This window comes from Podarcis filfolensis, assembly GCF_964270895.1.
Source record: "Podarcis filfolensis genome assembly, chromosome: 12".
Lineage (NCBI taxonomy): Eukaryota > Metazoa > Chordata > Lepidosauria > Squamata > Lacertidae > Podarcis > Podarcis filfolensis.
The window spans coordinates 58,331,475-58,359,197 of NC_139614.1; the positions used below are offsets into that span (position 1 = coordinate 58,331,475).

At 55.2% G+C, this 27,723-nt stretch overlaps 1 protein-coding gene across 1 annotated transcript in view; it reads right to left on the minus strand.

Annotated features, from left to right (window-relative positions):
• Positions 1-2,356: 2,356 nt before the first annotated feature.
• Positions 2,357-27,723, minus strand: part of KCNH2 (potassium voltage-gated channel subfamily H member 2) — an 80,645-nt gene continuing 55,278 nt past the window's right edge. Inside the window, exons 6-15 of the mRNA XM_083579297.1 lie at positions 22,563-22,988; positions 18,741-19,128; positions 17,633-17,832; positions 16,210-16,462; positions 11,931-12,124; positions 11,704-11,803; positions 11,112-11,390; positions 8,627-8,822; positions 7,621-7,816; positions 2,357-4,831 (exon numbers count right to left, since the gene is read on the minus strand). Coding sequence (XP_083435423.1) covers positions 4,640-4,831; positions 7,621-7,816; positions 8,627-8,822; positions 11,112-11,390; positions 11,704-11,803; positions 11,931-12,124; positions 16,210-16,462; positions 17,633-17,832; positions 18,741-19,128; positions 22,563-22,988 — 2,424 coding nt within the window. The 3' untranslated portion in view covers positions 2,357-4,639. The remainder of the gene's footprint in view (positions 4,832-7,620; positions 7,817-8,626; positions 8,823-11,111; positions 11,391-11,703; positions 11,804-11,930; positions 12,125-16,209; positions 16,463-17,632; positions 17,833-18,740; positions 19,129-22,562; positions 22,989-27,723) is intronic.

Below are 27,723 nucleotides of genomic sequence, written 5' to 3' on the forward strand. Positions count from 1 at the left end.
CAGCCTCGTTTTAAAAGTGGCCCATAGATCAAAACCATAAGGGGAGGGAAACATAAGGGTCAGACTGAGTCCAAACCAAAGGCCAGGCAGAACAGATCTGTCTTGCAGGCCCTGTGGAAAGATGTCAAGTCCTGCAGGGCCCTGGTCTCTTGGGACAGAGCGTTCCACCAGATTGGAGCCACAGCTGAAAAGGCCCTGGCCCTAGTTGAGACCAATCTAACCTCCTTGCGACTTGGGACCTCCAAAGTGTTGTCATTTGTGGACCTTAATGTCCTTCATGGGGCATACTAGGAGAGGCGGTCCTGTAGGTAAGGGACCCCTGAAGCTTGAACTGACTCTCAAACTCTCGGTTTGAGTTGTGTGGCTCAAACTGGGTCTTCCTGACCCCAAATTGTTAAGAAACGTGGACTGCAGTCACTTCTGGGGCCTGAAGCAGAAGGTCCATTTATTTCAGAGTAGATTCACCCCTGAAATGGGGACCCCCTTTTAAGGTGGGGGTTTCCTGACAATGCCAAACTATTCAGGGTGGGGTGCAAAACTAAGAGGCTCTGTGGGGACCTCTCCAAACCGAGCGGATGGTCACCCAAAGGGCAAATGCTATTTTATGGGGTGTAGTGGTTAGAGAGTCAGGCCAGGACCTGGGAGGTTCAAATCCTCCCACTCAGCCATGAAGATCAGTGGGTGGCCTTGGGGGCCAGTAAGGCCTCATCCTGACCTATTTCGTGGGGTTGTTGTGGGATAAGATGGGGAGGAGGAAAGCTAGGTATGCTGCTTGGAGGAGAAGCGACCCATCAATCAAAATGCAACCCATCAATCAAATAAGTGACAAGTGACGCACTTTGGCCGCAAAGCCCTTGGCCCCTTCAGGCGAAGCCTTTTGAGGGGGCTTCTTGTGGGAGTGGAATTGTAGAGCTGGAAGGGACCCCAAAGGTCATCTGGCCCAACCCCTGGTTTGAAGGAATTTATGGTTTGAAGGAATTCTATAAAGATTGTCTATTGTGTATGTACACGGTCATCGTGTTGCCTGGACATTGCTGGCGTTCCCTTTGCAACACAGGGGTTTCTTTGGTTCCTTATTGCTGTCCCAACTCCCTGGAAAGCAGGAATCTGCGTGAAAGGAATCCAACCTCTGCTTAAAAACCCTCGAGGGAGGAGGGTCCACCCCCTGCCAAGGGAGACCGCTCTTTCTGGTGTTGAGTCGGAATCTCCTTTCTTGTAACTTGAGGCCATGGGTTCGAGTCCTACCCTCTGGAGCAGAAAACAAGCTTGCTGCATCTGCCATGTGGCAGCCCTTGAGATATGGGAAGGCGGCTCTCCTGTCTCCCCTCAGTCTCCTCTTTTCCAAGGTAAACATACCCAACTCCTTCAACCGTTCCTCATCAGGCTTAGTTTCCAGACCCTGGATCATCTTGGCTGCCCTCCCCTGCCCTCCTTCCAGCTTGTCAACATCCTTCTTAAATTGTGGTGCCCAGAACTGGACACAGGATTCCAGGCGTGGTCTGACCAGGGCAGAAGAGGGAGGACGGACTATGACCTCGCTTGACCCGGACACAAGACCTCTGTTGATGCAGCAGAGAAAAGCATTCACCTTTTTTGGGGCAAATTTGATGAGCATCTCCTCAATTCCTTCATCCAAATCATTTATAAAGACGTTGAACAACAATGGACCCAGGACAGAACTTTCACACATACCCCAATTTGTCACTTTTTCCAGGATGGAGGACAGAGCATTGGGCTGTTAGCCCTCCCTAGCCCCTTCCTCCACAAATTCTCTTTTAACCCTTTCCTAGTGTTCCTGCTTAAAGGTAAAGGGACCCCTGACCATTAGGTCTAGTCGTGGCCAACTCTGGGGTTGCGGCACTCATCTGGCTTTATTGTCCGAGGGAGCCGGCGTACAGCTTCCGGGTCATGTGGCCAGCATGACTAAGCCACTTCTGGCAAACCAGAGCAGCACACGGAAACACCGTTTACCTTCCCGCCGGAGCGGTGCCTATTTATCTACTTGCACTTTGACGTGCTTTCGAACTGCTAGGTTGGCAGGAGCAGGGACCAAGCAACGGGAGCTCACCCTGTTGCGGGGATTCGAACCGCCGACCTTCTGATCAGCAAGTCCTAGGCTCTGTGGTTTAGACCACAGCGCCACCCGCGTCCCTTGCGTTCTTGCTTAGCATGAAACAAATCTGGTCTCAAAGGAACCACTCGGAGTTTGCATTGCATGGCTGGTCCTACCCCCCCCCCCAATCCCAGTGCCATTTGCAGAACTCAAGGGTTGCCTCCTCTTTGAGGCTGCCAAATCCCAAGCCCCCCTGCCCCCCTCCCCATGCAGGTGGATCAAACACACAGAAAGCGTGGCAGGGCAGGCATCCAACTCGAAGTTTATTGGGCATTGGTTCCTAATGCTGAGTACAGCATGCAGGTGGGGGGGGGGAGATGGGGGTGTCACGTGCATGTAGACAGGAGGGTCCAGGAGGGCAGGAGGGCGCAAGGCCCTTGGGAGCACCCGTGGCGTTCAAGGAAATGGGCCCCCCACTGATGGAAAAAGAAACGCCTTTGCCCCCACTTTGGAAGAAAGTGTCTTGTTTGTGGGGAAGAGTTTAACCCATGCTTCCCCCTCTCGTCGGAGTCAAGCGGGAGATGCAGCCAGCACAACCTCCTGGCCCCAACTCCTATTTCCGGGGGCTGTGGATCTTATGGGGGGGCAGAGAGAAAAGTAGGGGTCACTCAGATGAGATGCAGCCCTGCTCCCTATATGCAGTGAAATGAAAGGACAGGAAGATCAGAAAGTTTTCCCACAGGGGGAGGGAGAGGAAATCAGCTGGGGGGGCGGGGGGGGGGGAGAAGCCCTTTCAGACAACCAAACCTGGGAACTGTGCACAAGCCCCCACTTGCCTTTAGAGAGGGGCTGCCCCACAGCTTAAGCTTCTCCTGTGGGGATCTCACCTCTGGTGGGGATCCTATGGGGGGGTCACTTTCTCTTCCAGGTCCCCCCCCTGCTCAGTTTCTCCCTCTCTCCTGCCCCCTATCTCCTTCCTAGCTCTGTGGGCCCCCCTGCAGCCCCACACTGCACTGGGAGAGGGGCTGGTGAGAGTCCACAGCTCAAAACCTGCCTGCTGTGGCCCTCCTCCCCATCGCCCCCCACGGAAGATGGACCCACTGGGATGACTGGTGAGACTGGGGTCAATGGGAAGGGCTGGCATCTGAAGTGGGGCTTCATGGGGGCCCCCCACCCTGACTCTAGAGGGCTGGCTCTAGGTGTGTCCCCCACCAAGGGTCAATGGCTATGAGTGGGCACCCACAGAAGCAGATGGGGGCTGGGAGTGGGGCAGACCCCCTCCCCATTATTGCAAGGGGTTGGAGTAGCAGTTGGCTCCTTACCTCTCTCGCCCTGATCTGGCCACTGTGATCCGTGCGATGCTCACCTCCAGACTGGATTATTGTAACTCTCTCTACATGGGGCTGCCCTTGAGACTGACCCAGAAACTCCAGCGGGTGCAGAATGCTGCGGCGAGACTCCTTACAGGGTCCTCGCCGTGGGATCACATTCACCCGGTGCTCTACCAGCTGCACTGGCTCCCGGTGGAGTATAGGATCAGGTTCAAGGTACTGGTTTTCACCTTTAAAGTCCTATACGGCCTAGGACCCTCATACTGCCTCTCCTGGTATGTCCCACAGAGGACCTTACGATCTTCAAACAAAAACATCTTGGAGGTCCCAGGCCACAGGGAGGTTAGGCTGGCCTCAACCAGAGCCAGGGCTTTTTCGGCTGTGGCCCCGATCTGGTGGAACGCTTTGTCACAAGAGACCAGGGCCCTGCGGGACTTGACATCTTTCCGCAGGGCCTGCAAGACGGAGCTGTTCCACCAGACCTTTGGCCAAGGCACAGCCTGACTCCCTCCTTCGGTAATCCTTATAGAACTCTAGCCCAATGGTTGCCGTTATTTTGATTTTGAACTGATTTTAAAATGATTTTAGAATGCTGTATTACTTTTATTGTTGTTAGCCGCTCTGAGCCCGGTTTCGGCTGGGGAGGGATGGATATAAATAATTTATTATTATTTTTGCTATTATTAGATGACCCTGGGGGGTCCCTCCTGACTCTACCGTTCTGTGCTTCTAAGCTAGGAGAGACCCCAGAAGGACCCACCAGGGCCAGACAGGGGGAGCCTCCCTCTCCTGGCACCCCAATGCAGCCCCGCCTTCTCCCTGGACCCCTGGATGCCCCCCAGCTTCCTCCCTCCCCCCGGCCCCTCCTTGGACCCACGGGTGGCTCTGCATGTCCTGCTGGTCTGATATGTTTGGGGATCACAAGGGAGGGGATTCTAACCCTTATCAATATTATTAATAATAGTTGCTATGAGTCATTATTACAACTGCTACTCCTGCAAGCAACCAGTCCGCTCGCCGCCATCCGCACCAGCCAATCGCCTGGTGGTCGCCACGGCGACTGGCCCACCCCTGTTAGGCCAGCTAACATCACAGTGGGTGGGGGGGCTGCCCCTCCTCTGGCCACGCCCCCTGGGCAGCCAATCACCACCATCCTTGAGGCTCATGGTGCGCCCCCCTCTCCGACCACGACGGGTGGGGGGCCGCTTCCAACTCCCAAAAAGGCCCTCCGCTGGGGCCGCCTCTGCAAAGTCCATTAACTGCCAGGGTCCGAGCAGTGTCTGTGCAAGTCCGCGGAGAGGTCCAGAGGGGCCGGCGGCCGAGGGGGGGCAGGCAGCTGCCCTGGGAGCGAAAGGCGCCGAGGGGGGGCGGGGGGCAGCGGGTCCACCAGCAGCACCACGTCCCGGGGCTGGGCTGAGTCCATGCAGGGTCCCGGGAAATGGGAAACCTGAAGGGGGGGGAGAAGAAGAGGAGACAGAGTCAGTCCAGGAGGAGGAGGAGGAGGAGGAGGATCCTCTCTCTTCCTCACCCAATAGCTGTCAGGGGGGCTCCAAGGGGTTGGGGGCACACACATGAGACCCCTGGAACCAAAGTCCCACGTAAGATGTGATCGTCCTCCCCTTAATTCCATTTTTATCTCCATTCACTTATTTCTAACCATAGTTTATCCTAAAATTCTCCCCCCCCCAACACATTTTGGTGTCTTTTCAGAGCCAAGAGCTGCACTGCAAATTCCTGGGAAGTGGGGAATCCACTTCAGAATGTCAGGAGAGCCTGCTGGATCCGGCCAGGCTCCCGCCTAGTCCAGCATCTTGTTCCCCTGTGGGAGATTAGCAGCCTAACCTAACAAATGCATGTTCTTGCTAGTTACCACGAGAAGCGGCGAAGGGTGGATCTACACACAGGAAAACCCCCACTATAAATAACTAATTGTTATGAAGGAATAGGTTTCTGTGCAGTCAGTTTGAAACTGACTCAAACCCCCCTTTTCTTCTTTCTCCAAGAGAGCACTCTAAAATGCATAAAACTTGAGCTGTTGAGCAAATGCATAACAAGAACACAGCTGTATAAACAAAGCTCTCTCTTTTATCAGTCATGGCAAAGGATGACCTTGGCTGTTCCAGTGGAGTAGGGATGACATGTCTGAGTCTTACCTTACCACACTCTGACGCACAGACCTGGTCCGGGAACAGCGCCAGAGTGTGTTCTTGGAGTTGGTGACCTCTTGCTCCAAGATAAGAGCATAGGAACAGGAATACCCTTATATGGTCAAGAATACAGGAAGGAACACCCTTTTATGGTTAAAAGTACCGGAGCAGGAACATCTGTGATGTCAACCTGCGTGTATAAGCTGACGTGGATGGATTCCTGGGGAAGGAGAGAGAGGGTGCCTGGAGGTACTCATTGCAAAGTACTGGAAGACGCAAGAACTACCCACACTGGAAGAATGGCAGATGAAGGTGATAGACTATATGGGCTTGGCAGAAATGACGAGCAGAATCCGAAACCAGGGAAGAGAAGCAGCGCAAGAAGAATGGAAAAAATTCAAGGACTATTTAAAGAAATATCATAAAGTTAATGAAAGTTAGAATGATGTTGGACTGGAAAGTAAATGGTTACTATTAGCAATGGTTAAGACAAGGAAAATAAGGAAGAATAGTCTAAATTTAAATTAAAATAAGGGAAGATTTGCTGAACAATCGATAAGAATTTGGAATACAGAAAGGGGAAGCATGAGGAAGTCGGGGAAGATAGGATATGAAATTAGGATATGAAATGATACATGTTTTTTTTTTTGTTTTGTTTTTGTTTTTGTATGTTTATGTTTGTTGTATTGTGTTTATATGGAAAAATAAAAATATTTATAAAAAAAAAAAAAAAAAAGAGAGGGTGCCTGGAGGATATATATACTTGTCAGGGAATCAGGAGCAGGAGCACTGGGGAGAGAGGATTGGGAGAGCGAAGGGGAAGAATCCGAGGGCAGCGTAGGGGAGTATGACAGTGGCCCGAGAGATTCCATGAGCTTCTCCAGCGAATCAGAAGATTCCCAGAAGGGGGCGCTGATGGTCAGGGCAAGGGGGGTCCCAGGGGGGACGCACCAGAAACAAGGAGCCAGAGGGGAACCCCAAAGCAGCAGTGGAGGATCGGGACCAGTTTCCCCACCAGAGCGTAGTGGGGGGGAAGAGTCACATGTGTCAGGGCCAGCGTCTCCTCCAGAGAGGAAGTCAGGGCTGACCACGCCTCCAACGGAGGGGAGGTCAGTTGCAGCTAGCCCCCCCCCCAGAGGGGGAAGCAGTGACAGCAGCAGTGGAACAGTCAGGAGGAAAGCTGCTGGCTGGGCGCGCGCGCCAAGTTCAAATGTGCAGGCGCGCGGAACAGCAGGAGACCCGGATGGGGAACCAGCTCCTAAAGCCCGCCGGAGGGAGGGAGAAGGCTCAGGGGAATCAGCGGGAGAAGAAGCTAGAAAGGGCGGAACCCGGCGGGCAGGCGGACCCAGAGGAGGAAGGAGCAGCGGAGAAGGTGGAGCAAGGCTAGAATCTTAAATTGGTGTCAAGGGGGAGGAGACTCAGACGGAGCATCAGTGGTCTGACACTTGAGACGTGGAGCTGCGCGCTGCGGCTCTGGAAGTGAAACTGAACTTCAATAAAGACTTTTATACTTAACAACGAAGCAGCGTTGGTCCTTTGTGAGCTGGGACCTAGGGTAGCTCTGACAATACTGCATGTAATCTCTCATTTCTTTGGACTTGCTGTGGACTGACCATGCAAGTGCCTTTCTGCTGCTCCGGTGCGCAGAAATAAAGAACTCTTTCTCTGAACCAACCCTCGGTGTCATTTGACTTCCTTCCTCCCGTCCGGGAGCAACGCAGAGCCCACCAATCAGTAAAGTCTAATAAGGCTACAGTTATAACAAAAGAAAAAAAAAACCCGCTATGTGAAATTGCATAGAAAAGTTTTGTGCTCTACAGCGCCATCTGGTGTTGCATGTCTATAATGCATTAAAAAGGCTGTTTTTTGACTAATGTAGCTGAGTCCTAAGTCATTTGAGCTGTATTGCTTAGGCAGAGCCTGATACCATAGAAAGGCAACTGGTAGAGAGGGCTTTGTGTGACATCATTTCCCCTCCTCTCTGACCAGCGTTGGAGGCAGACATGCCTCTGCTTCCTCCAGCCTTGCCCAAATCCCTGAAGCTGGTCAGGCCAGTCTTTTGCCTGCCTGGCTGCCTCCCTCCCCTCACCTGAGCTGGGGTGTGGAGCGCCTGAGGCCGGGTGGGGCTGATGGGCAGGGGGGGCTCCCCTGGGGCCGGCACAGGGCCCGGGGCCGCTGGAGGCAGTGGAGAGGAGACGGCGCTGTAGGCAGGAGGCACCAGCACGGCCTGGCGCTGGAGAAGCTGCAGGATGGCCGACACGTCCGCGGTGAGGCGGCTCTCCAGCCTGGAGGGAGAAGAGAAACACAGAACTGTAGAGTTGGAAGGGACCCCCAAGGGACATCTAGTCTAACCCCTTTGCAGGGCTGGAACCACAGCTGTCAGCGGCTCCAAGCTGGTTGCCCAGGAAAGTATAAAGACAAGGAAAAGTTTCTTACTGTCCTTTTTTATTTCAAACTTTACAGAGAGAGGCTATAGAATCCAGCCTCTTGGATCTCCATCTCCACAATCTCTCCCACATTCATCATCATCATCACCTCCTTTATGGGTGCTGCTACGTGCCCCCTGTCTTTGAGCTCTTTGCTCTTCTATTTTTAAGGCACACCAGGTTCTGGTGACTGGAAGCGGTTGCGGACGCCACATAACACCGTCCTGAAAGACCTACATTGGCTCCCAAGAAGTTTCTGAGCACAATTCAAAGTGTTGGTGCTGAACTTGAAAGCCCTAAATGGCCTCAGCCCAGTAGACCTGAAGGAGCGTCTCCACCTCCATTGTTCAGCCCGGACACTGAGGTCCAGCGCCGAGGGCCTTCTGGTGGTTTCCTCCCTGTGAGATGTGAGGTTACAGGGAACCAGGCAGAGGGCCTTCTTGGTGGTGGCGCCCTCCCTGTGGAACTCCCTCCCACCAGATGTCAAGGAGATTAACGACTATATGACTTTTAGAAGACATCTGAAGGCAGCCCTGTTAGGGAAGCTTTTAATGTTTGATGTTTTCTTCTGTTTTTGATCTGTTGGGAGCTGCCCAGAGTGGCAGGGGGAAACCTCTGCCCCTCCCCCGAAGGAGCCCTGATGGGAGCTCCCCTGCCCCCCTCCAATACCTGTTGAGCTGCTTCTGGAGCAGGTCCAGGCGAGCCTCCAGCTCGCAGCGCTGCCTCCGGCCGAGGGGGGCGCTGCTGCCCAGCGGGATGTTGAGGGCGGTGTGTGCAGGGGCCGGGCAGCGGGGCAGCTCTTGGTACTGGTGCTCACGGCTCTCCCCCCAGAAGCTGAAGATATTGGACACGCCTGAAAAGGCCCCTGCGGATAGGACAAGGGAGAGAAGCCAGAGAGTGGGGGAGCTGGAAGGATCCCAAAGAGTCATCGGAAGAATCCCTGGCAGGGGGCCACCAACAGCGTTCAAAACTAGCCGGGCGCCAGGCGCATTTGGCACCAGGCAACCGGCTGTTTGCAAGGAAGTGGAGATGTCTAGTCGTCAGGTTTGGCAACTAACATCTCCAGCCAGAAATTTTACAGTTTGGTTTGAGAGTTGCGGTGCTCTGGTATTATTTTGTCTTCTGCTTTGACCTTCTTCCGGCTTTTCCTCTGTACAGTCATACCTCAGGTTACAGACGCTTCGGGTTGTGTGATTTCAGGTTGCACACCGCGCCGAACCCGGAAGTACCGGAACTGGTTACTTCCGCTTTTCGCCGCTTGTGCATTAATTGTGTATTAATTTGGAACTAATTTGTGTAATTGGGTTTATACTGGAAAAATAATTGACAATTATGTTTGGTAAACAGGCACATGAAGGGGTTAAGACCCAGAGAGTCCTTTAATTCCTAGAGGGCGTTCTGTGAAGTGACATCCTTTGTTTGCACAGGCAGGGAAAAGACAAGGGCTCTTAACCTTTTGTACTTCCGCCTGAAGAACACTCTATTTGTCGTCATGTAGCCTGGGATCAGATGCAAGGTCTGATCTCCCAGGCACAGGCACCATCTTTTATCTCAACCATGTATTTTTAGTAACTTATTGCTCTCTGCTGAATCCTGTGCAAGACTTTCAGGTAAGTGAACATTATATTTTTCATGCCTTATTTATGTCTATGTCTAGCTCTGGCTAAGATTACACAGCCTTAGTTCCTTACTTCCAGTTTAAATGCTGTGAAGGGTGGTATATTTTTAGCTCTGCAAAACCAATACCGTATTTTTGTATTTTTCACTCCATAAGATGCACTTTTTTCTTCCTAAAAAGTAAGGGGAAATGTCTGTGCATCTTATGGAGTGAATGTGTGGTCCCTGGAGCCGAATTGCCCAGGGGCAAAATGGCAGATCATGCTTTTTTTTTTTTTTTTGAAAGAGGGAAGGGGGTGTTGAAACAAAGCCGCTGATCGGGAGAGAGATAAGGGATGCTAGAGATAAAGGAGTCTGCCTGGGAGGGGGGAGGTAACGACAGCAAACTTGCAAAGAGAGGAGACAGGAAGACTAAAGCAATAAGGAGAGAAATTAGAAGAAAAGGAGGAGCAAAAAACTGCTCCAGCTAAGGAAAAGACACTAAAGCAAACAAGAGGAAAGGGAGTGTTGAAAGGAAACAGCTGATCGGTGGGATCGGGAGAGAGATAAGGGACCCTAGGAGTGGGGAGGTAAAAGCCCATGGATCCTCAGGATTTTTGCATTGGATCACCCCAAATTCACCATCAGATCACATAACATGTCCATGGCTAAAGCCTGCACCAAGAAAATCACACACCCACTGTTTCGTGGGGCCGCAATGGCGCAAAAATGTGGTTACAAAGCATGGATCCACATGGATCCTCAGGATTTTTGCATTGGGCTACCCCAAATTCACCATCAGATCACAGGTCTGTGGCCACAGCATGAACCACAAAAATCGTACATCCACTGTTTCTTTCAGAATATTTTTTCCCTTCTTTTCCTCCTCTAAAAACTAGGTGCGTCTTATGGAGCGAAAAATATGGTGCTTTGAATTTCCTCTCCTACCGAATAAAATCCATGAGGTGTGTGGGATTGCCACCCTCAGGGTTTTAGGATACCTGTATCAATGCTCCTGGGAGTTTAGGATCAGAGCTGTGAGAGACCAGCACCTCCTCAGGGATCTGGGAGAGACTCAGGGAGCATCTCTTTACACTCAGAGTAACTCATACGGAAACTGCCTGGGAAATGTGGGCTGCACTGGGCTCACGAGTTCCTGGGATTAGGAAGTTTGGGGGGAGGAGCTCTGCCAGGGAAACAAACCAGCTGCTTTGATCATCTCAGACTAGGAGAAGGCAGGTGGGAATCACAGCCTCTAGGCTGCTAATTTGGGGCTTGTGGCAACAGGACTTCCCCTGCCCCCCTGGCTTCATCCTGTCCAGGGCTGTAGATGGGGGTGGTGAGGTGGGGCCCCGCCAGGGGTGCAGGCGATGGGGTGTGTGTGTGCAAAATCAGCAAAAAATATGTCCATAGATATAAATATTGATTATTGCCTCATAAGAAAAGGTTTTTAAAAGAGGGTGAATTGAATGGGGGGGGGGTTGGAGGAGGGGGCGCAATCTGGACCGTTCTGCCAGGGGCGCAAGATCACGCGGCTACGGCTCTGATCCTGTCCTACCTGAGAGTGGGTTGCAGACGTTGCTGCGTTTGGGGTCCGCGGCTGCAGGGGAGGGGGGCTGGCCGGCAGGGTCCGTGGGGTGGAAAGGCGACAGCTCTGGGGCGCTGGAGACGGGGACGGGGGTCTCCTCCTCGTCACTGGAGGGCGGGCTGGACGCCACGGAGCTGCTGAGGCAGGGGTCCCATTTGGGGGGTCCGCGGGGAGCCCCTGGAGCTTGGCAGTTCTGGCCGACGTGCAGCACTTTGGGCTGGGCTTTGCCTTCCCCCGGAATCTCCTCATCTGTGCGGAGAAGGAGAAAAGGTTATTGGCCGGCCAGATCCAGTGAGTGGCAGTGCAGTGCAGTGGTTAGAGTGTTAGGCACCAGGACCTGGGGAAGGCCAGGGTTCAGATCCACCTACCTGGGGGCCAGTCACAGCCTCCTCTCAGCCTCGCCTACCTCGCAGGGTCGTTGTGGGGTTTAAATGAGGAGGGGGAGAAAGCTCCTCCCAGCTGAGAGACCCAGAAGTAGCCGCTACAGGAGCACCCATGGGAAAGGGAGCACAGCGGGTGTTGGGAGACCCCTTGAGGTCATCCAATCCAACCCCCACCTCACCTTTCTCGGTGCGGCGGCGGAAGGAGAGCTTGCGGCGCCGCAGGCGGTTGAAGCCGCCATTCATCTCGTCGCTGCTGGGCGACCCTGGAATCATGTTGGTCTGGAAGAGAAGGGGTGGCCGTGAGAAACGTACCGGGGGGGTCTCCCAGGACCCCCACCTTTCTGGCCCTGAGCTGGCCGGCCGCAGAAGCCCACCCCCCTCGGGTCTCCCAGAGGCGACAACTCACGTCGCGCAGGTTGAAGGTGATCTCTAGGTTGGACCAGAAGTGGTCAGAGAACTCGGGGTACATGTCCAGCACCTCCAGGAGGTCCTCGCGGTGAATCTTGTGCAGGTCGCAGTAGGTCAGGGCGCGCACGTCTGCGTTGGACTTGCCGGGCCGGGCGTACAGGTTGAGGGGCTCCCCAAAGATGTCGTTCTTCCCTGGGAGGGAGGAAGAGAAGGGGGGGCTGAGCCCTTGCGCAGCCGGGAGAGGCGCATAGAAGGCCACACAGGAGATTGCCCTCCTTGTCATCCTCTCGCACCCAGAGCTGGCTCTGCTGTTCCTCCAGAAAACCCCCTCTGCCCCTCCTCCACCCGCTTCTCCCTCTGTGGCCACGATCCCAGGCTCAGCTTCAGTGGCTCCTCAGTGGCCCAGAGTGCCTTCCATCATCTTCAGCTGGTGGCCCAGCTATGCCCCTATCTGGACAGGGAGAGCCTAACCACTGTTGTCTATGCTCTGGTATCCTCAAGGTTAGATTGCGTTCTACGTAGGGCTGCCTCTGAAGTCGATTTGGAAACTTCAGCTGGTGCAGAATTCAATGGCCAGGTTGTTCACCAGAGCAAGACAGTTTGAGCCTATTACACCGATCCTGGTCCGACTGCACTGGCTACTGATTAGTTTCTGGGCCCAATTCAAAGTGCTGGTTTTGACCTATAAAGCCAGGGGTCAGCAACCTAAGGCCTATGGGCCAGAAGCGGCCCACGGAGGTCGTTTGACCGGCCCACAAGCTGCCCCCAAGCTGAGCTGCCCACTTGCGTGCTGCGCTAAACTAGCGCAGCGCGGCGACTCGCTTCCGCGGCGCTGACAATTGCATCTGCGCAGATGCCAAAAATTGTGCCATGGGATCTCCATGGGAACAATCCGGCTTAGGCAAGATAAACCTTGCTGACCCCTGTATAAAGCCTTAAACGGCTTGGGACCCCAATACCTCAAGAACCGCCTCTTCCCATATGAACGTACCCAGACCCTGAGATCACCTTCTGAGGCCCTTCTTCATGTGAAGTCTGCAGGGTGGCAACACAAGAACAGGGCCTTCTCTGCAGTGGCTCCCTCTTTGTGGAATGCTCTCCCCAGGGAGGCTCGCCTGGTGCCTTCATTATAAATCTTTAGGCTCCAGGCGAAAACATTCCTCTCCTTAGTTGGAGGCTTTGGAGCAGAGGTGGGATGTCCCTCTCCCAGGGGTGCTTGAGCTGAGATACCTGCATTGCAGGGGGTTGGGCTAGATGGCCCCTGAGGGTCCCCTCCTATAATTATATGATCCATTGGAGGCTTTTAAGCAGAGGTCAGATGGCCATTGGTTGTGGCAGCTTTGCTTGCGATTCCAGCATTGCAGAGGCTTCTTGTGGGGCTGGAAGGGACTCTGAGGGTCACCGAGCATTGGAGGGAGTTGGTCTGGAGAACCCCCTGGGGGTCCCTGCCAACTCTACACTGCTGGGGCAGCTGCGTTTGGGCCTCTTCTCTGCCCACCACCTGCTCCCTGAAAGCTTTCTTGCTGCTGGTGCTGGCTGGGGCCACAGTCCCAGCCTTCCTGTGCCCTGGCGACCACGTGGCTTGTGCAGGAAAGGAGCCGTTTGGGGTCGGGGAGTTGGCCCAGCAAGTCACAAAATCCTAGGGTTGTACAGTTGGAAGGGACCCCAGGGGTCATCCAGTCCAACCCTCTGCAAAGTGACAGCAGACTGAGGACCGGGGCGTGTGTCTGGCAATCTCCACCAGGCAGCAGGGACCTCCCTCCTTGCCAGCAAAGCTATTCGTGGCAGCCTAGATGCTGAGGGCAGCAGGCAGTCCTGGGTGGTGCCAAGTCTCAGGCAGGTCGCAGGGGGCAGGAACGAGGTGGGGAGAAATGGGCAGCTTTGAGCAAGGCGGGTTCAGGGAGCCGAGAAGAGCTGCCTATAAATATCGTGGGATGCTCTGCTTCGGTCCCAGGTGAGGCAGCTGCGTCTCAGAAGGAACAGCAGAGACTCATTAAGGCGGATTTCGTCTCTGCAGGGCAAACAGGAGGCCCAGATTTATCTGAGGGCGGCTTCTTTCTCCTGGGCTCCGGCCACCTTGGAAGCTGGAGCCGGAGGAAGGAGAGGTCGCCGGGAGGCCTGGTTTCCCCTGGAGGAAACCGGGCAGAGAGACCCGCCAGGGCTTCTCACGGAAGCAAGCTCTGCTCAGGTGCCCGTCCCCCTGCAGAAGGGCATCAGAAGAGGCTGCTGGATCAGGCCAGTGTCCCATCGAGTCCAGCATCCTGTTCTCACAGGAGCCACCCAAATGCCTGTGGGAAACCAGCAAGCAGGATCTCTCCCCTCCTGCCGTTTCCCGTATTCGGTGCCTCCAACTGCAGGCAGAGCCCTCAGCATCTATGCTGCCATGAATAACTTTGCTGGCAAGGAGGCAGGTCCCTGCTGCCTGGTGGAGATCGCCAGACACACGGCCTGGTCCTCAATCTGCCCAGAGCCCAGCCTCCGACAGTCCTCTCCTCCTCCATGAATTTGTCTTATCTCCTTTTGAAGCCATCCAAGTTGGTGGCCCTCCCTGTGCCTCCTGTGGGAGGGAGTTCCACAGTTGAGCTCTGTGCTGCATGAAGAGTTCTGTTACAAGAGGGGGAGAAAACAGTCTCTCTGTCCGCCTTCCCCACACCAGGCATCCTTCCTTAAACTTCTATCATTGCAACCTTTCTTCAGGCAGAGGGCCTTCTCAGTGGTGGCACCCGCCCTGTGCAACACCCTCTCATCAGATGCCAAGGAAAGAAACAACTACAGTCATACCTCAGGTTAAAGACGCTTTGGGTTGCATGATTTCAGGTTGCACACCGCACCGAACCCGGAAGTAGCAGAACAGGTTACTTCCGGCTTTTGGTGGTTGCGCGTGTGCAGAAGCGCTGAATCGCGACCTGAGCGTCCATTGTATCTGACTTTTAGAAGACATCTGAAGGCAACCCTGTTTAGGGAAGTTTTTAATGTCCAATGTTTTCTCGCTGCTTCTTCTTCTTCTTCTTCTTCTTCTTCTTCTTCTTCTTCTTATTATTATTATTATTATCATCATTAATTCTGTTGGGAGCTGCCCAGAGTGGCTGGGGAAACCCAGCCAGATGGGAGGGGTATAAATAATAAAAATAAAATCATAAAATCATCCTCATCTCCACCACCATCATCATCACCGGGGAGTCAGAAGTTGCTCTCTGGCCCCAAGGCAGACCCCTGGTCTGTTTCACGCAGTGCGGTCTTCACTGACCGGCAGCCATGGCTCTCCAGGGATTCAGAGACTGCCTTCTCTTTGAGCGCTGCCTGGAGATCCAAAGAATTGCCAAATCACAGAATTGTAAAGAATTCTTCATTGGAAAGATCTTCCAGATGGGGAGAGTCGTTTGACCGTGGAACAGGCGACCTCAGAAGATGCTGCACTCTTCTTCCTTGGAGGTTTCAAGCTGGAGGCCAGGAGTTCCTTGGCTCTCATTCCTGCATTGCAGGGGGTGGACCAGATGATCCTTGGGGGTCCCTTCCTCCCCTCTGATTCTATGAGCCCCTCACGTTCTGACTTAATGAGGGCCTGAAAAATCCTGCTGGAAACATGAGGTGGGGGCATTCTGACTCAAGATAAGCCAGATAAAACGCAGCAAAATTCAGTGGGTCTTCTGCTCCTGGAGCCCTCCAATCTCTCCTGTCATGTTAAGTATAACTGTTTAATTGAACATTGAAATGGAAAATAGCTCTGTATGTGTATTGCTGAAGGGAACATGGAAATTTCCATTGGAGCTTGCATGGTGCCTAACAAGTTGATAATCAATTGTTGATGTATCTCTGCTAGCTCTTGCAGGAGGTGTTTAACCTCAGATCACCTGGGAGGGTTATTCAGTTACAAATCTCCATTTTGAGGGAGTTGTCTTTGTTCTCAAGCCACCATAGAAAAAAAGGCAAGCAAATGAGTCTTGAATAGAATTGTAGAGTTGGAAGGGACCCCAAGGGTCATCTAGTCCAACCCCTACCCCCGCCTGAAGAGAAAGCAGCTCCAGGGGTGAGACAGACCTGCAATTCCTGGTGTGTTTGAAGTAGTTTTATATTTGTAAGTTGAGCCTATGCCTGGAGAAGCATGTAGCTTGTAGCACCCTTTGTTTCTGTGTCTGTTTGAAGAAAGTTCCGTAAGCAAAGCTTTGGGACCATATTTTGGCCTGGACAATTTTTATTCCAAGCGGAGTCGGTTTTCCTTCATCCGATTGCTACGTGATATTAATATCTGCCCTAGGACCCCCTCTGCGCCCCCTCACCTAGGATGGCCACGACCACGTCCCCCCGCAGGATCTCAATGGAGCCTCGGGAGATGAAGTAGAGGGCGGTGAGGACGTCTCCGGCGTGGACCAGCGTGTCTCCCGGGGGGGCATGGGTGGTCTTGAACTTCATGGCCAGCGCCCGCAGGCACCCCTTGGTGGCTCCCTTGAAAGGGCGGCAGTTCTGCAGGAGGCTGCGGTTCAGGTGCAGGCAGATGTCCGCCTGCAGGCACTCGGGGAATCCTTTCAGCACCTGCGGGGGGAGAGAGAGGCGGGTTCGAATCAGCAGAGGAAGGAGCCTCTCCGCAGAAACAGCCCTGTGCTCCAGGACGGTGGTGGAGAGGGAGGGACCTTTGCCAGCTGAGGTCCGCATTTGCTCATGGGAAGCAGTCCGGGAGCTGTGTGACGGTGGTGGGTGGGGCTAGAGGCAAAAAAAATGGGGCCTATTGGACCTCTGTACCAGGCAAAAGACAAACACACATATGTTCAGGCCCGGCCCAGCCAGGCCAAACATCCGATGTTCTGTTCCAACTTGGGTCCAGGGAACCTCAAGAACTGCCTGGACCCTTCTAATATCACTGAGATCATCCACAGGAGCATTGCTGGGCATTCCCCAAGTCGGTGAGGCTCATTTGAAATGGAGCCTTCAGTCCTGTGGGACTTCCTGCCACTGGAGATCCAGCAGGCGCCTTCTGTGCCAATTTATAAACTCCTGCTGAAACTTTTTCTATTCTGCCAGACCTATGCAGACAGTTAAGAAGGCATTCTTCCCCAGCAGCTGACCAATGCCTGCTCATAACTTTTTATTGTATAGTTAAAAAAAATAAATTCATTGCAAACCACTTTGATATAATTTCAGTGACACAGAGGTGTACAAACATTTTTAGAAATAAATAAGTGCTCGCCCCAAATATTTACTGTTTTACTTATTTAGTAAAATTGATATACCTCTTAATTGTAAAAATAAAATAAAAAACCCCACAAGGTGGTTTGCAAAAAAAGATAATAAAATCAAGAAAGTAGACAACCATAGTTTAAAACATACAAAAAGTTAAAACACTAAGACAGGTTAAAACTCTCACCACCTTTCTAAGCATCCCTACAGGTTTGTTGAAGCAAGAATGTTTTTAGCAAGTGCCAAAAAGAACAGAGGGAAGGTGCCTGCTTGGGGTCAAGAGGCAGGGAGTTCCCAAGGACAGGTACTGCCACACTGAACAACTGAAAGCATACAAATGTGGAAAACCGGTGTTTTGTGGCACTCACAGCGTGCCCACTCCACTGATCGAAGCGTTCAAGGGGGCGCATGTGGGGCAAGGTGATCTCACAGGTCGTAGTGAGCAAGGAAACTTGGCTGCTCTCGCGATCCCAATGCTCTCCCCGCCCCCCAGCTGGCGCTGCGCATGGAGAGGCCCGGCCCACTCACCGCGTTCATGTCGATGCCGTTGGTGTAGGACCAGGCGTGCTGGAAGTACTCCTCCAGGCGCTGGCGAAGCGGGTTGGGGATCTGGTGGAAGCGGATGAACTCTCGCACCCGGAGCATCTGGGTGTGGTAGCGGGCCGTTCCCGAGTAGAGGCGCTGGATGATGGCCGACACGTTCCCAAAGATGCTGGCGTACATCAGGGCTGCGGAGAAAAGGGGGCGCTGTGTGAGGGTCTGTCTCCACCCCAACTCTTCCCACATGCAAGGTGGAAATACCTGCCCAGCAAGGCCCTCAGCCTCTCCTGAAACATCATCTGCCCCTCCCTCAATACCTCAAGGACCAGGTCCGGAGGGTGGCAACACAAGAACGGGGCCTTCTCTGCAGTGGCTCCCTGTCTGTGGAATGCTCTCCCCAGGGAACTTTGCCTGGCGCCTTCATTACACACCTTTAGGCGCCAGGCAAAAGCCGTCCTTTTTAACCAGGCCTTTGGTTGATCTTATTGACATCCCGTACCCTTTTAAAATGTGGCTTTTTTGGGGGGGTGTTATTGGGTTATTGCTCTTGAGTTGATTTTATATGTTGTGGACTTGTTGTGACCCGCCCTGAGACCTCCAGGTATAGGGTGGTGTAGAAGTCAAATTAATAATAATAATAATAATAATAATAATAATAATAATAATAATAATTTCAATCTCCTCCCTCAAAGAGCTTCTCTCAGTCCACCAGCCTTGTGCATCTGAGCAGAGGCTGCTTGCAGAGGTGCTTTCTGGCCCAGAATGGCAGGGAACCTCTGGAACTCTCTGCCACTTGACAATCCCAATGACTGGGCGTCTTTTGGTGCGTGTGCCGCAGGGGTCCATTGGGAAGAGCCACTTGATGGTGGAACAGGATCCCTCCGAAGGGGATGGATGCTTGAGCTGAGATTCCGTGATCTGGAAGGGCACCCGGTTGGGAGAGGCTGATCTCTGCCGGGGAACCCACCTAGCGGCAGAGTGGGGGGACGGGACGCCCTGAGTGTGTTTGGGGGGTGGAGAACGGCCGAGCCAAACTGCGCCTGGCCTCCGTCGCCTGCCCCCGCCCTGCCCCACGGCCCTCGCGCCCCACACTCACATCCGATGAGCATGACGCAGATGGAGAAGATCTTCTCGGGGTTGGTGTTGGGGGAGACGTTCCCGAAGCCCACGCTGGTGAGGCTGCTGAAGGTGAAGTAGAGGGCGGTGATGTACTTGTCCTTGATGGTGGGCCCCATGTGGGGGGTGCTCTCATTGTAGGGCTTGCCGATCTGGCTGCCCAGCGAGTGCAGCCAGCCGATGGTCTTGTCCTCCATGTTGCCGATGGCGTACCAGATGCAGGCCAGCCAGTGCGCAATCAGGGCAAAGGTGCACATCAGAAGGAAGAGGACGGCCGCCCCGTACTCCGAGTAGCGGTCCAGCTTGCGCGCCACTCGCACCAGGCGCAGCAGCCGCGCCGTCTTCAGCAGCCCAATCAGGGTGGTGGTCTGGGGGGGGGAGGAGAGGGGCTGTGAGGGCAGGAGCAACAACACCCCCCCCCCGCCGCCACTCCAAATTGGGTTACGTGTCACAGAACCATCAAACGGTGTCACTGCGATCCCTGCGTTGCAGGGGGTTGGAATAGATGGCCTTTGGGGGCCCCTTCCAACCCGACAGTTATGTGAGTGAGAAGAGACACAAGGGGGACGATCTGCATCAAGCTCTCTGCCTGACCAAATGCAGGATTCAGATCCTGTGGGGCAAAATGCCCCTTTGGACCCCCTCCTCTGCAAAAAAACCCACACATGGGCTTTGATTCCACTGCCTTAGAAATTTTGGTTTGCTGATTCCTTAATACAGTGGTACCTCGGGGTACAGGCACTTCAGGTTACAGACGCTTCAGGTTACAGACGCTTCAGGTTACAGACTCCGCTAACCCAGAAATAGTGCTTCAGATTAAGAACTTTGCTTCAGGATGAGAACAGAAATCATGCAGCGGCAGCAGCAGGAGGCCCCATTAGCTAAAATGGTGCTTCAGGTTAAGAACAGTTTCAGGTTAAGAACGGACCTCCGGAATGAATTAAGTACTTAATGCAAGGTACCACTGTACTCTGTTGCAAATTGGGTTGCTTTCATATGCTGGTTTCTTGGGGGTCCAGAAAGCAACATACAACGGAACCTCAGTTTTCAAAGATAATCTGTTCCGGAGGTTTGTTCGACTTCCGAAACGTTCAAAAACCAGGGTTCAAAGGGCTGTCAGCAAGTTCAATGGGGAAAAATAAGAAACACGCCTAGGCAGCCGTTTGACTTCTGAGGCACATTCGAAAACAGAAGCATTCACTTCTGGTTTTTCAGCATTCTACTTCCAAAACGTTCGGCAGCTGAGACGTGTGAAAACCGAGGTTTGACTGTATAAATAACTGCCCCCCCATCCCTCTTGTTATTCCAAGATGCCAAAGGGATCGTGCAAACTGGATTGCAAACTTCCCTTAGGAGACTTCGGGGCAAAAGGGGCTCCCCATCTCCCACCCGTCCATTTCTTCCTCTTCACTTGCTCCTTCAGAGTCAGGAGCTCCCATAAGAACCTCAGAAGAGCAGCAGCAGGATCAGGCCCAAGGGCCCCCCCCCAGTCCAGCCTCCTGCCCCCCACAGTGGCCAGCCAAGGGGAAGCCCAAGCGGGATGGCAGAGCAACAGCCGTCTCCCACTCTTGGTGGCTACTATCCTCAGGTAGACTGACTCTGTCCATGGAGGCTCCATTTAGCCCACTGCAATGGCCCACCTAGGGACGCGGGTGGCGCTGTGGTTTAAACCACAGAGCCTAGGACTTGCTGATCAGAAGGTCGGCGGTTCGAATCCCCGCAACGGGGTGAGCTCCTGTTGCTCGGTCCCAGCTCCTGCCAACCTAGCAGTTCGAAAGAACGTCAAAGTGCAAGTAGATAAATAGGGACCGCTCCGGCGGGAAGGTAAACGGCGTTTCCATGCGCTGCTCTGGTTCGCCAGAAGCGGCTTAGTCCTGCTGGCCACATGACCCGGAAGCTGTACTCCGGCTCCCTTGGCCAATAAAGCGAGATGAGCTCCGCAACCCCAGAGTCGGCCACGACTAGACCTAATGGTCAGGGGTCCCTTGACCTTTACCCTTTAATGGCCCACCTAGTCCAGGGTCCTGTTCTCTCTGTGGCCAACGGGATGCTCCACGGGGAATCCTGTATGGTGACCCACCCTGGGTCCAAATGTGATCCAGCCCCGTTCGGAGGACTCACAGCCCTGGCTGCTCTGAGTCTTCCCCCCCCCAGGAGCGGAAAGAGCGGACCCCCCAGGTGCGCTTCTCCCTGGGTCCAGAGACCCCCCCACCTCCCAGCCTGCTCTCCGCAGCCAGGAGCAGACGGGTGCCCCCCCAGCTGCTCCTCTGAGGCAGCCGCCATCTCGGCTGGCGCACCTGAGCCTCACAAATTCTCCTCCGCCTCCCCCCCATGCACCTGGAGCACAGGATGGGGGGGCCTCCCTGGGGGCCAGACCCAGTTTCCTCGCCGGCTCCTGCCTCTCCAGCTGCCCTGTGAGCATGTGCAGGAACCGGGGGGGGGGAGACATTCTTTGGGGTGCCAAGATTGCAGCCTCGCATCCGAAGCAAAATCCCTCCCGGTCCTGGCCGATGGAGGCCATGAACTCCCCACACAGACAGGGGCGGGGGAGACAGGTTGAGCTGAGATGGCAGGGGGTGAAAAGGACAGACACCCCCCTCCAGCCCCCCCTTCCTTAGGCTCCTGTGGCCGCCACTTCCCTGCCTCCTGGGCAGGGAAGCTGAGATAGGAAACCGAATAGCCAAACGGCACCATAACCTTTTTTGTTCCCCACAACTGAATGCGTAGGCGCCCCACGGATTAGCTGATCACGGGGCAGCGCAGCAGCAAAAGAGGCGTTTGGTGCCCTGAGACCCCACAAGCCAGCTGATGGCCACGGCACAGCAGCAGCATCTGCCGGCCAGGTGGAGATGTTAGTAGCCAAACCCGGTGACCAAACATCTCTCGCAAAAGACCGGTTCCCTGTCACAAAATGCGACTGGCGCCTATTCAGTTTCAAACGCGGAACACCAGGACTGAAGGACGTGTCTCAAAACTGCAGCCTACCACACAGCCCATCCGGCTGCTCAGGGTCGCCTGCACTGACTGCCAGCAATGCCCCTCCAGGGTTTAGGCAGGGGATAATAAGAACCTGAGAAGAGCCTGCTGGATCCGGCCAACTGCCCATCAGGTCCAGCACCCTGTTCTCACAGTGGTCAGCCAGAAACCCACAAGCAGGATCTGAGCCCCAAAGCCCTCTTCCCTCCGGTGGTTTCCAGCAACTAGGATTCAGAAGCATTGGGGCCTCCAGCCATGATTGCTGGTAGCCATTGACGACCCTCTCCTTCTCCGTGAATTTGTCCAATCCTCTTTTAAAGCCATCCACATTGGTGGCCATCCCTGCCTCCAGTGGCAGAGAGTTCCATAGTTTACACTGCATGAAGGACTTTCTTTCATCTGCCATGAATCCTGAGGCCATTGGGGACTGAGCCTGGGACTTGTCCTTCTCTCCTTCTCCATCCTCAGCTACCTGGAGGGGCTACCTGCCATCTGCCCCCCACCCTCTGCAGCCCTCACTTCCAAACTTTATATGAAGACAAGAGTTCAGGACCTTTCCATGACAGAGATCTGACAGCTGGACACTTCTTTCTCCTAGGATGTCTACACAATAGGGAAACACTACACCTGTTGAATTCCTGCCTGTCCTGCAGCCACCGAAGGCACTGCCCATCCTTTTCACAGAAACTAAACCCTCCGCTTTCTACCGCCCTCGCCTTCCCCGGAGCAGGAAGAGTGTTTGGGGACATTCCGTGACCTGGTGGCAGCTCAAAGGGCCCTTGCAAACGGGAGCAGCACCGAAACGCTGGGCTTTTTGCGACTCTACCTCCTCGGAGCCGGAGCCGAAGATGAGCAGGTCGAAGGGGATGGCGGCCACCATGTCGATGAGGAACCAGCCCTTGAAGTAGTGGATGGCGATCTTGGCCGGGTGGCTGACCACCTCCTCGTTGCAGTTGACGTAGGTGGTGCGGAAGTTGATGAGGATGTCGATGATGAACATGATGTCCACGATGAGGTCAACCACGTTGAGCGGGCTGCAGGAGTAGCCGCAGAAGCGCCGCGCCTGCTCCTCCCGGTCGTGCAGCAGGAAGGCGGCCGAGTAGGGCGTGAAGATGGCTGTGTAGATGACCAGCAGCAGGATCAGCCAATCCCAGACCGCCTTGAAGGGGCTGTAGTGCAGGATGGTCCACTTGTGGATGCGGGGCGCCTGCAGCTTGTACTCCGGGAGGACGTCAGCGCCCAGAGACAGGACCTGGGGACGGAGGGAAGGGGGCCATCAGAGAGAGAGGCAGAATCACACCCCCCCTGGAAAGGTGCCCCCCAGTGACCCCAACAGAGTCAGCTTCCATGCCCATCCGTCAGGAACGCTTCGGTTGCCATTCATGCGCCGCAGGGGGTTGGACTGGATGACCTTTGGGGGACCCTTCCAACCCTACAGTTCTGTGATTCTCCCACCAGGCCCTGCTCTCCCGATAAGATGTGACAGAGGCCGTGGCCTGGCTGCAGGGGAGGGGCCGCAGTGGTGATGGATCCTGGCACCCCCCCCCCCCGCACTGAGAAGCTGAAGGAGAAAAGTCACCAGCTCAGCAAAGCGACCATGACTTGGCCTCATGCCAGGGATCCTTGAGCTGAGATTCCTGCTCTGCCCAGGGGTTGGTCTGGATGGCCCCTGGGGTTCCCTCAAAGGTCTGCGATTTTGCCATCCGTGGCAGCCCCTGCTCCTTCTCCTCACCCCAGGATGGCCTCTGTGGAAGGAGGAGGGGGTTCCCCACGCCCAGTCTCCGTGGGCGATGCATCCGTGGGCCTCGGTCCCCATTCAAGGAACAGCAGGCTTTGCAAGGGACCCCTAAGGGCCATCTAGTCCAACCCGGGAGCTGCAACCAAAGCATGGTTGACAGATTCAGCGCCTCTTTCCTCCTCCTCCTGCCAGCTGTCTCAGGCTAAGGTGGGGAGACACACACCACAAACGGGGGTGGGGGGAGAGCCAGCTGCTTGCTCCCCCACCCAGGGAGACCCTGAGCTATTTGTTCCCAGCATGCTTTGCTGCGCCCCCCCTTCCCTGCTGCTGCTGCCTCCGATTCCCCAGCCGGCTGCCCCAGGAGCACCTTCTATTTATAACCTTCCTGGCCATCCCATGCCAGGGTGCCCTCCAGACGGGCAGCTAATTCCTCCTGGCTCTGAAGGCGGGGGGGGGGGGATGTCAGCAGCTGGAGGGGGGGCAGCAGCTGCACAGCCACCTCTGGCCCCTCTGCCAAAAAGTCCCAGGAATGGAGCGTCCTGAAAACGGGCCTCTTGCCCCCGCCCCTCAAGCTGCCACCCCCCCAGGGGCACCTCCCCTGACCCTGGCAGACTCCCCCCAAAGGCTCCAGACCATGCTGCTTAGCTAAAGGGTGCTGAGCACCACCCTTGTGATCTTTGGGGGGGGGGCAAGGTTGAATTTGGCTCTGGTCACGACATGGTGACAACAAAGCACTTTGCACATCCTCAGGGGAACCTACAAATTCAGTATGGCTGCCTTGACATGGGTGGTTGTCCTACTCAGAGTAGACCCACTGGAAATCATGAGGAGGAGCCTTTGGGGTCGCTGCCCAAAATTCAAAAATCGGTTCCGCCGCTGCACTCCCCCACTCCCTGGCCCGGCTTTGGCTCACAAAATGGGCAGACCACTGGCCACCCAGTTCAAACTGGGTCACTGGCATGTGGAGACTGGCTGGGTTCTTGCCCGCAAGGAGCCCCTCCACAATTTCTGCTCTGGGGAGACCTTTTCCCTGCGTTGCTCTGTCACTTCAGGTGAGCCCAAGGCACCCCAAAGACACCCTCCTTGCAATGCTCCCAGTCAGAGCTGGAACATGGGACACAGCAAGAGTGCCTCTGAGCACAGGCAGAGTGTCTTCCTCTCTCTGCAGTGCAATCCATCACACACAACAGTGCCCCCCACTCTGCAGCCCAGAAGCCCCCTAACCTCTCTGCTGGGGAACTGCTAAGACCCCAGGTGTCTCTCCAGCCCATCAGCTGCTGGGTGCTGGTCTGTTCTCCTCCGCTGCCTCCCCCTCCCACCTGAAGCCCCCTCCCCACCCACAAGGATGGGATCCCAGCACCAGAGATAGGGTCACAGCAGAGCCCTAAACCACAGCGATGTTTAAAAAACAACAAAAAAACAGCAAGCAAGTGCCTCTGAGCACACACAGAGCGCCTTTCTCACGTGACGGTGCAACCTCGGAAGACTTACGTAAGCTCAAAGCTCCCCGGAGGAAGGATGTGCAACCAAACAGCTTTGCCCCACCTGACCCTCTGCTCCATGAAGAGCCAGAGCGTGTGCCCCCCCGGCCCCCTTCTGCTCCCCCCAACCACCAGGAACGAGGAAGGGCTGGAGGCGGGGGGGGGTGTCACTCCGCTCCCTTTCATCCTCAGCCCCACACCCAAGCCCCTCTCCCCAGAGAAGCGCAGTGGGGGGTTGGGGGACCCTCGCAAATCCACCTTCCTGAACAGCAGCTCCAAGCGGCTTTCAGACTCGGATCCCTTGGGGTCTGGCCAGCTCACTCTCCCCTAGCTCAGCCCCAAAGCTGAGTCCACACAGCAGCCAGGAGTGCCTCTGAGCATATAAAGAGTGAGCATCCCTCTATGCAGCCATAAGAACTACAAAAGAGACTGCTCATAGCTGTCAATGTTTCCCTTTTTCAAGGGAAATTCCCTTATTCTGAATAGGATTCCTCGCAAGAAAAGGGAAAAGATGACAGCTATGAGCCTGCTGGATTCAGCCCAGCCTCCTGCCCTCCCAGGGGCCCACCAGATGCCCCAATGGGGAAACAGCAAACAGGATCCAAGCCCAGAGCCCTCTCCCCTTCCGGCAGCTGGGATGCAGCTGGATCCGTCTGTCAGGGATGCTTTACTTGAGATTCCTGCCTTGCGGGGGGTGGACTAGAGGACCCTCAGGGGTCGCTTCCAACTCTACGGCTCCAAAGCCACCCATGCCTCTTGTGGGAGGGAGTTCCACCGTTTAACTATTTGCTGCCTGAAGAAGTCCTGCCCCATTCATCCCAGTTTAGCGATAACTCAGCCCCCCAGCACCTATTCCTTCCATAAATAAACCAGAGAGGGGACCCCACCCTCCCACTTCTGCCCCACGGAGGACAAATGGAGACCCGACCCTCCTCCCACCCCCTGGGGGAAAGCGCCTACCTTGTCTCCCTGCTCGCCATCCTGGGCCCTGGCTCCGTGGGCGCCGCTGCCGCTGTCCAGGCACAGGCAGGTGCCACACAGGGAAGCCCCAGGCATGGGGGGCGCTCCGGGCTGGGGGGCAGCGGCGGTGGCGGCAGGGGGGCCCGAGAAATCCTGGAGCAGCTGCAGGAGGGAAGCCAGCATCCTCTCGCGAAGGCGCTGCCGCCTGCATGGCGCTCAGCCCCAGCTGCGTGCCCGGTGGGGGGCACCCAGAGGGCAGGGGGCGGGCGACCCTCTGGTGCCTGGGGCGCTGGGCATGCTGCCGGCCTGAGGTGGAGGGGGAGCCCCTTGCAGAGGGGGCGCAGGGAGCGGGCAGAGCAGCCACCCAGAGCGGCTGCCAGGCTCGGATGTTGGGGAGGCGGGCAAGGCGGCAGCGAGAGAGAGAGAGAGGCAGGCTGGAAAATTATTGGGGCGGAAATTTTACCCAGCCTGCCCTGCTCTCTGTCTCCCAGTGCCAGAAGGAGCCAGGCTGGTCAGCCTCCCCAGCCGTTAACCCTTCGCCAGGGCGGACGGGTTGGTAGATGCCCCCCTGGCACTGCCAAGGCACCGGAGAAGCCTGGCCCCTGGGGGAGAGGAGGAGGAGGGTGGCAGCCCTGGCAGCTGCGTGGGCATCCTCTCCCTCTTCCCCAAAACAGGCCCCCTTGGCGGGGCAGGAGAAAGCCCTCCCCGCCAGGCAAGACATGCCAAGCCTCGCTCCCCACCCACCTTGCGTGTGTTTGCGCACAGTTATTTTGGTACCAGACAGGCTGGCGTGTGTGTGAAAGAGTTCTAATGCTAGGGGGGGGGCACAGAAAAAAAAATTTCAGCAGGGCTTTCAGGAGCTGAGCAGGCCACAAAGAAGCCCCCCCTCCCCTGCAGAAATGTGATGCCGTTTGATCGCTCAAGCAAGCGAGTCAAGGTATATCCTGCAGGGGAAGGAATTTGCCTCCCCACCTCCTGGGGGGAAAGTCCCTCCTAACTATAGAATCATAAGAGTTGTGGGAAGGGGACCTGGGGGTCATCTAGCCCAACCCCCTGAAGGGCAGGAATCACAGCGGAAGAATCCCAACTGACCTAATGAAGGAGACTCCACCGCCCTCTGGAAAAAGAGACGGATCAAATGATATAACTGTTGACTCAGAAGGTTCCCCCAGGGGCCATCTAGTCGTGTGTCCCCCCCAACGCAGGAACTGCAGCTAAAGAATCAGACACACAATCTCCCCCTTCCCAAGGGAGTCAAACTGCTCTTCCCATCAGAAACAGGATCTGCAGCTGGCCTACCTGGCAGGCTGGATGTACAGAGAAACCTCTCCACCCACACATGGAAAGGGCTCTGAGCATGTTTGTTGCTGCTTATTTAGCTTTCATGTATATTTTAATGTTCTGACTCAACCTCAGGAAGGACTTGACGGCAGGAAGAGCTGCTCAACGGCGGGATGGAAGGTGGATGGCAGCCTGTCAGGGATGCTTTCGATGAGATTCCTGCACTGAGAGGGCTGGACTGGATGGCCACCAGGGGTCCCATCCAACTCTACCATTCTATGATCCACCTGCCTCCAGAGACAATGGAGTGCGCTTCCAGGGGTGAAGCCAAACCGCTGTGTGAGCAGCCAAGAGTGACCTCCCTGGGCGCAAGGCTGGGCTGTGTGCATGGGGGTCCCGGGCTGCCCAGACGACAAGACCCCCTTTCTCAGCCTCACTGATGTGGCCCAAAGGAAAGCCGAGCCAGACGTGGGACTCTGGACTTCTATAGGGCTTTCTCGTGAGCCTTCTCTTCTCCCCGCAGGACA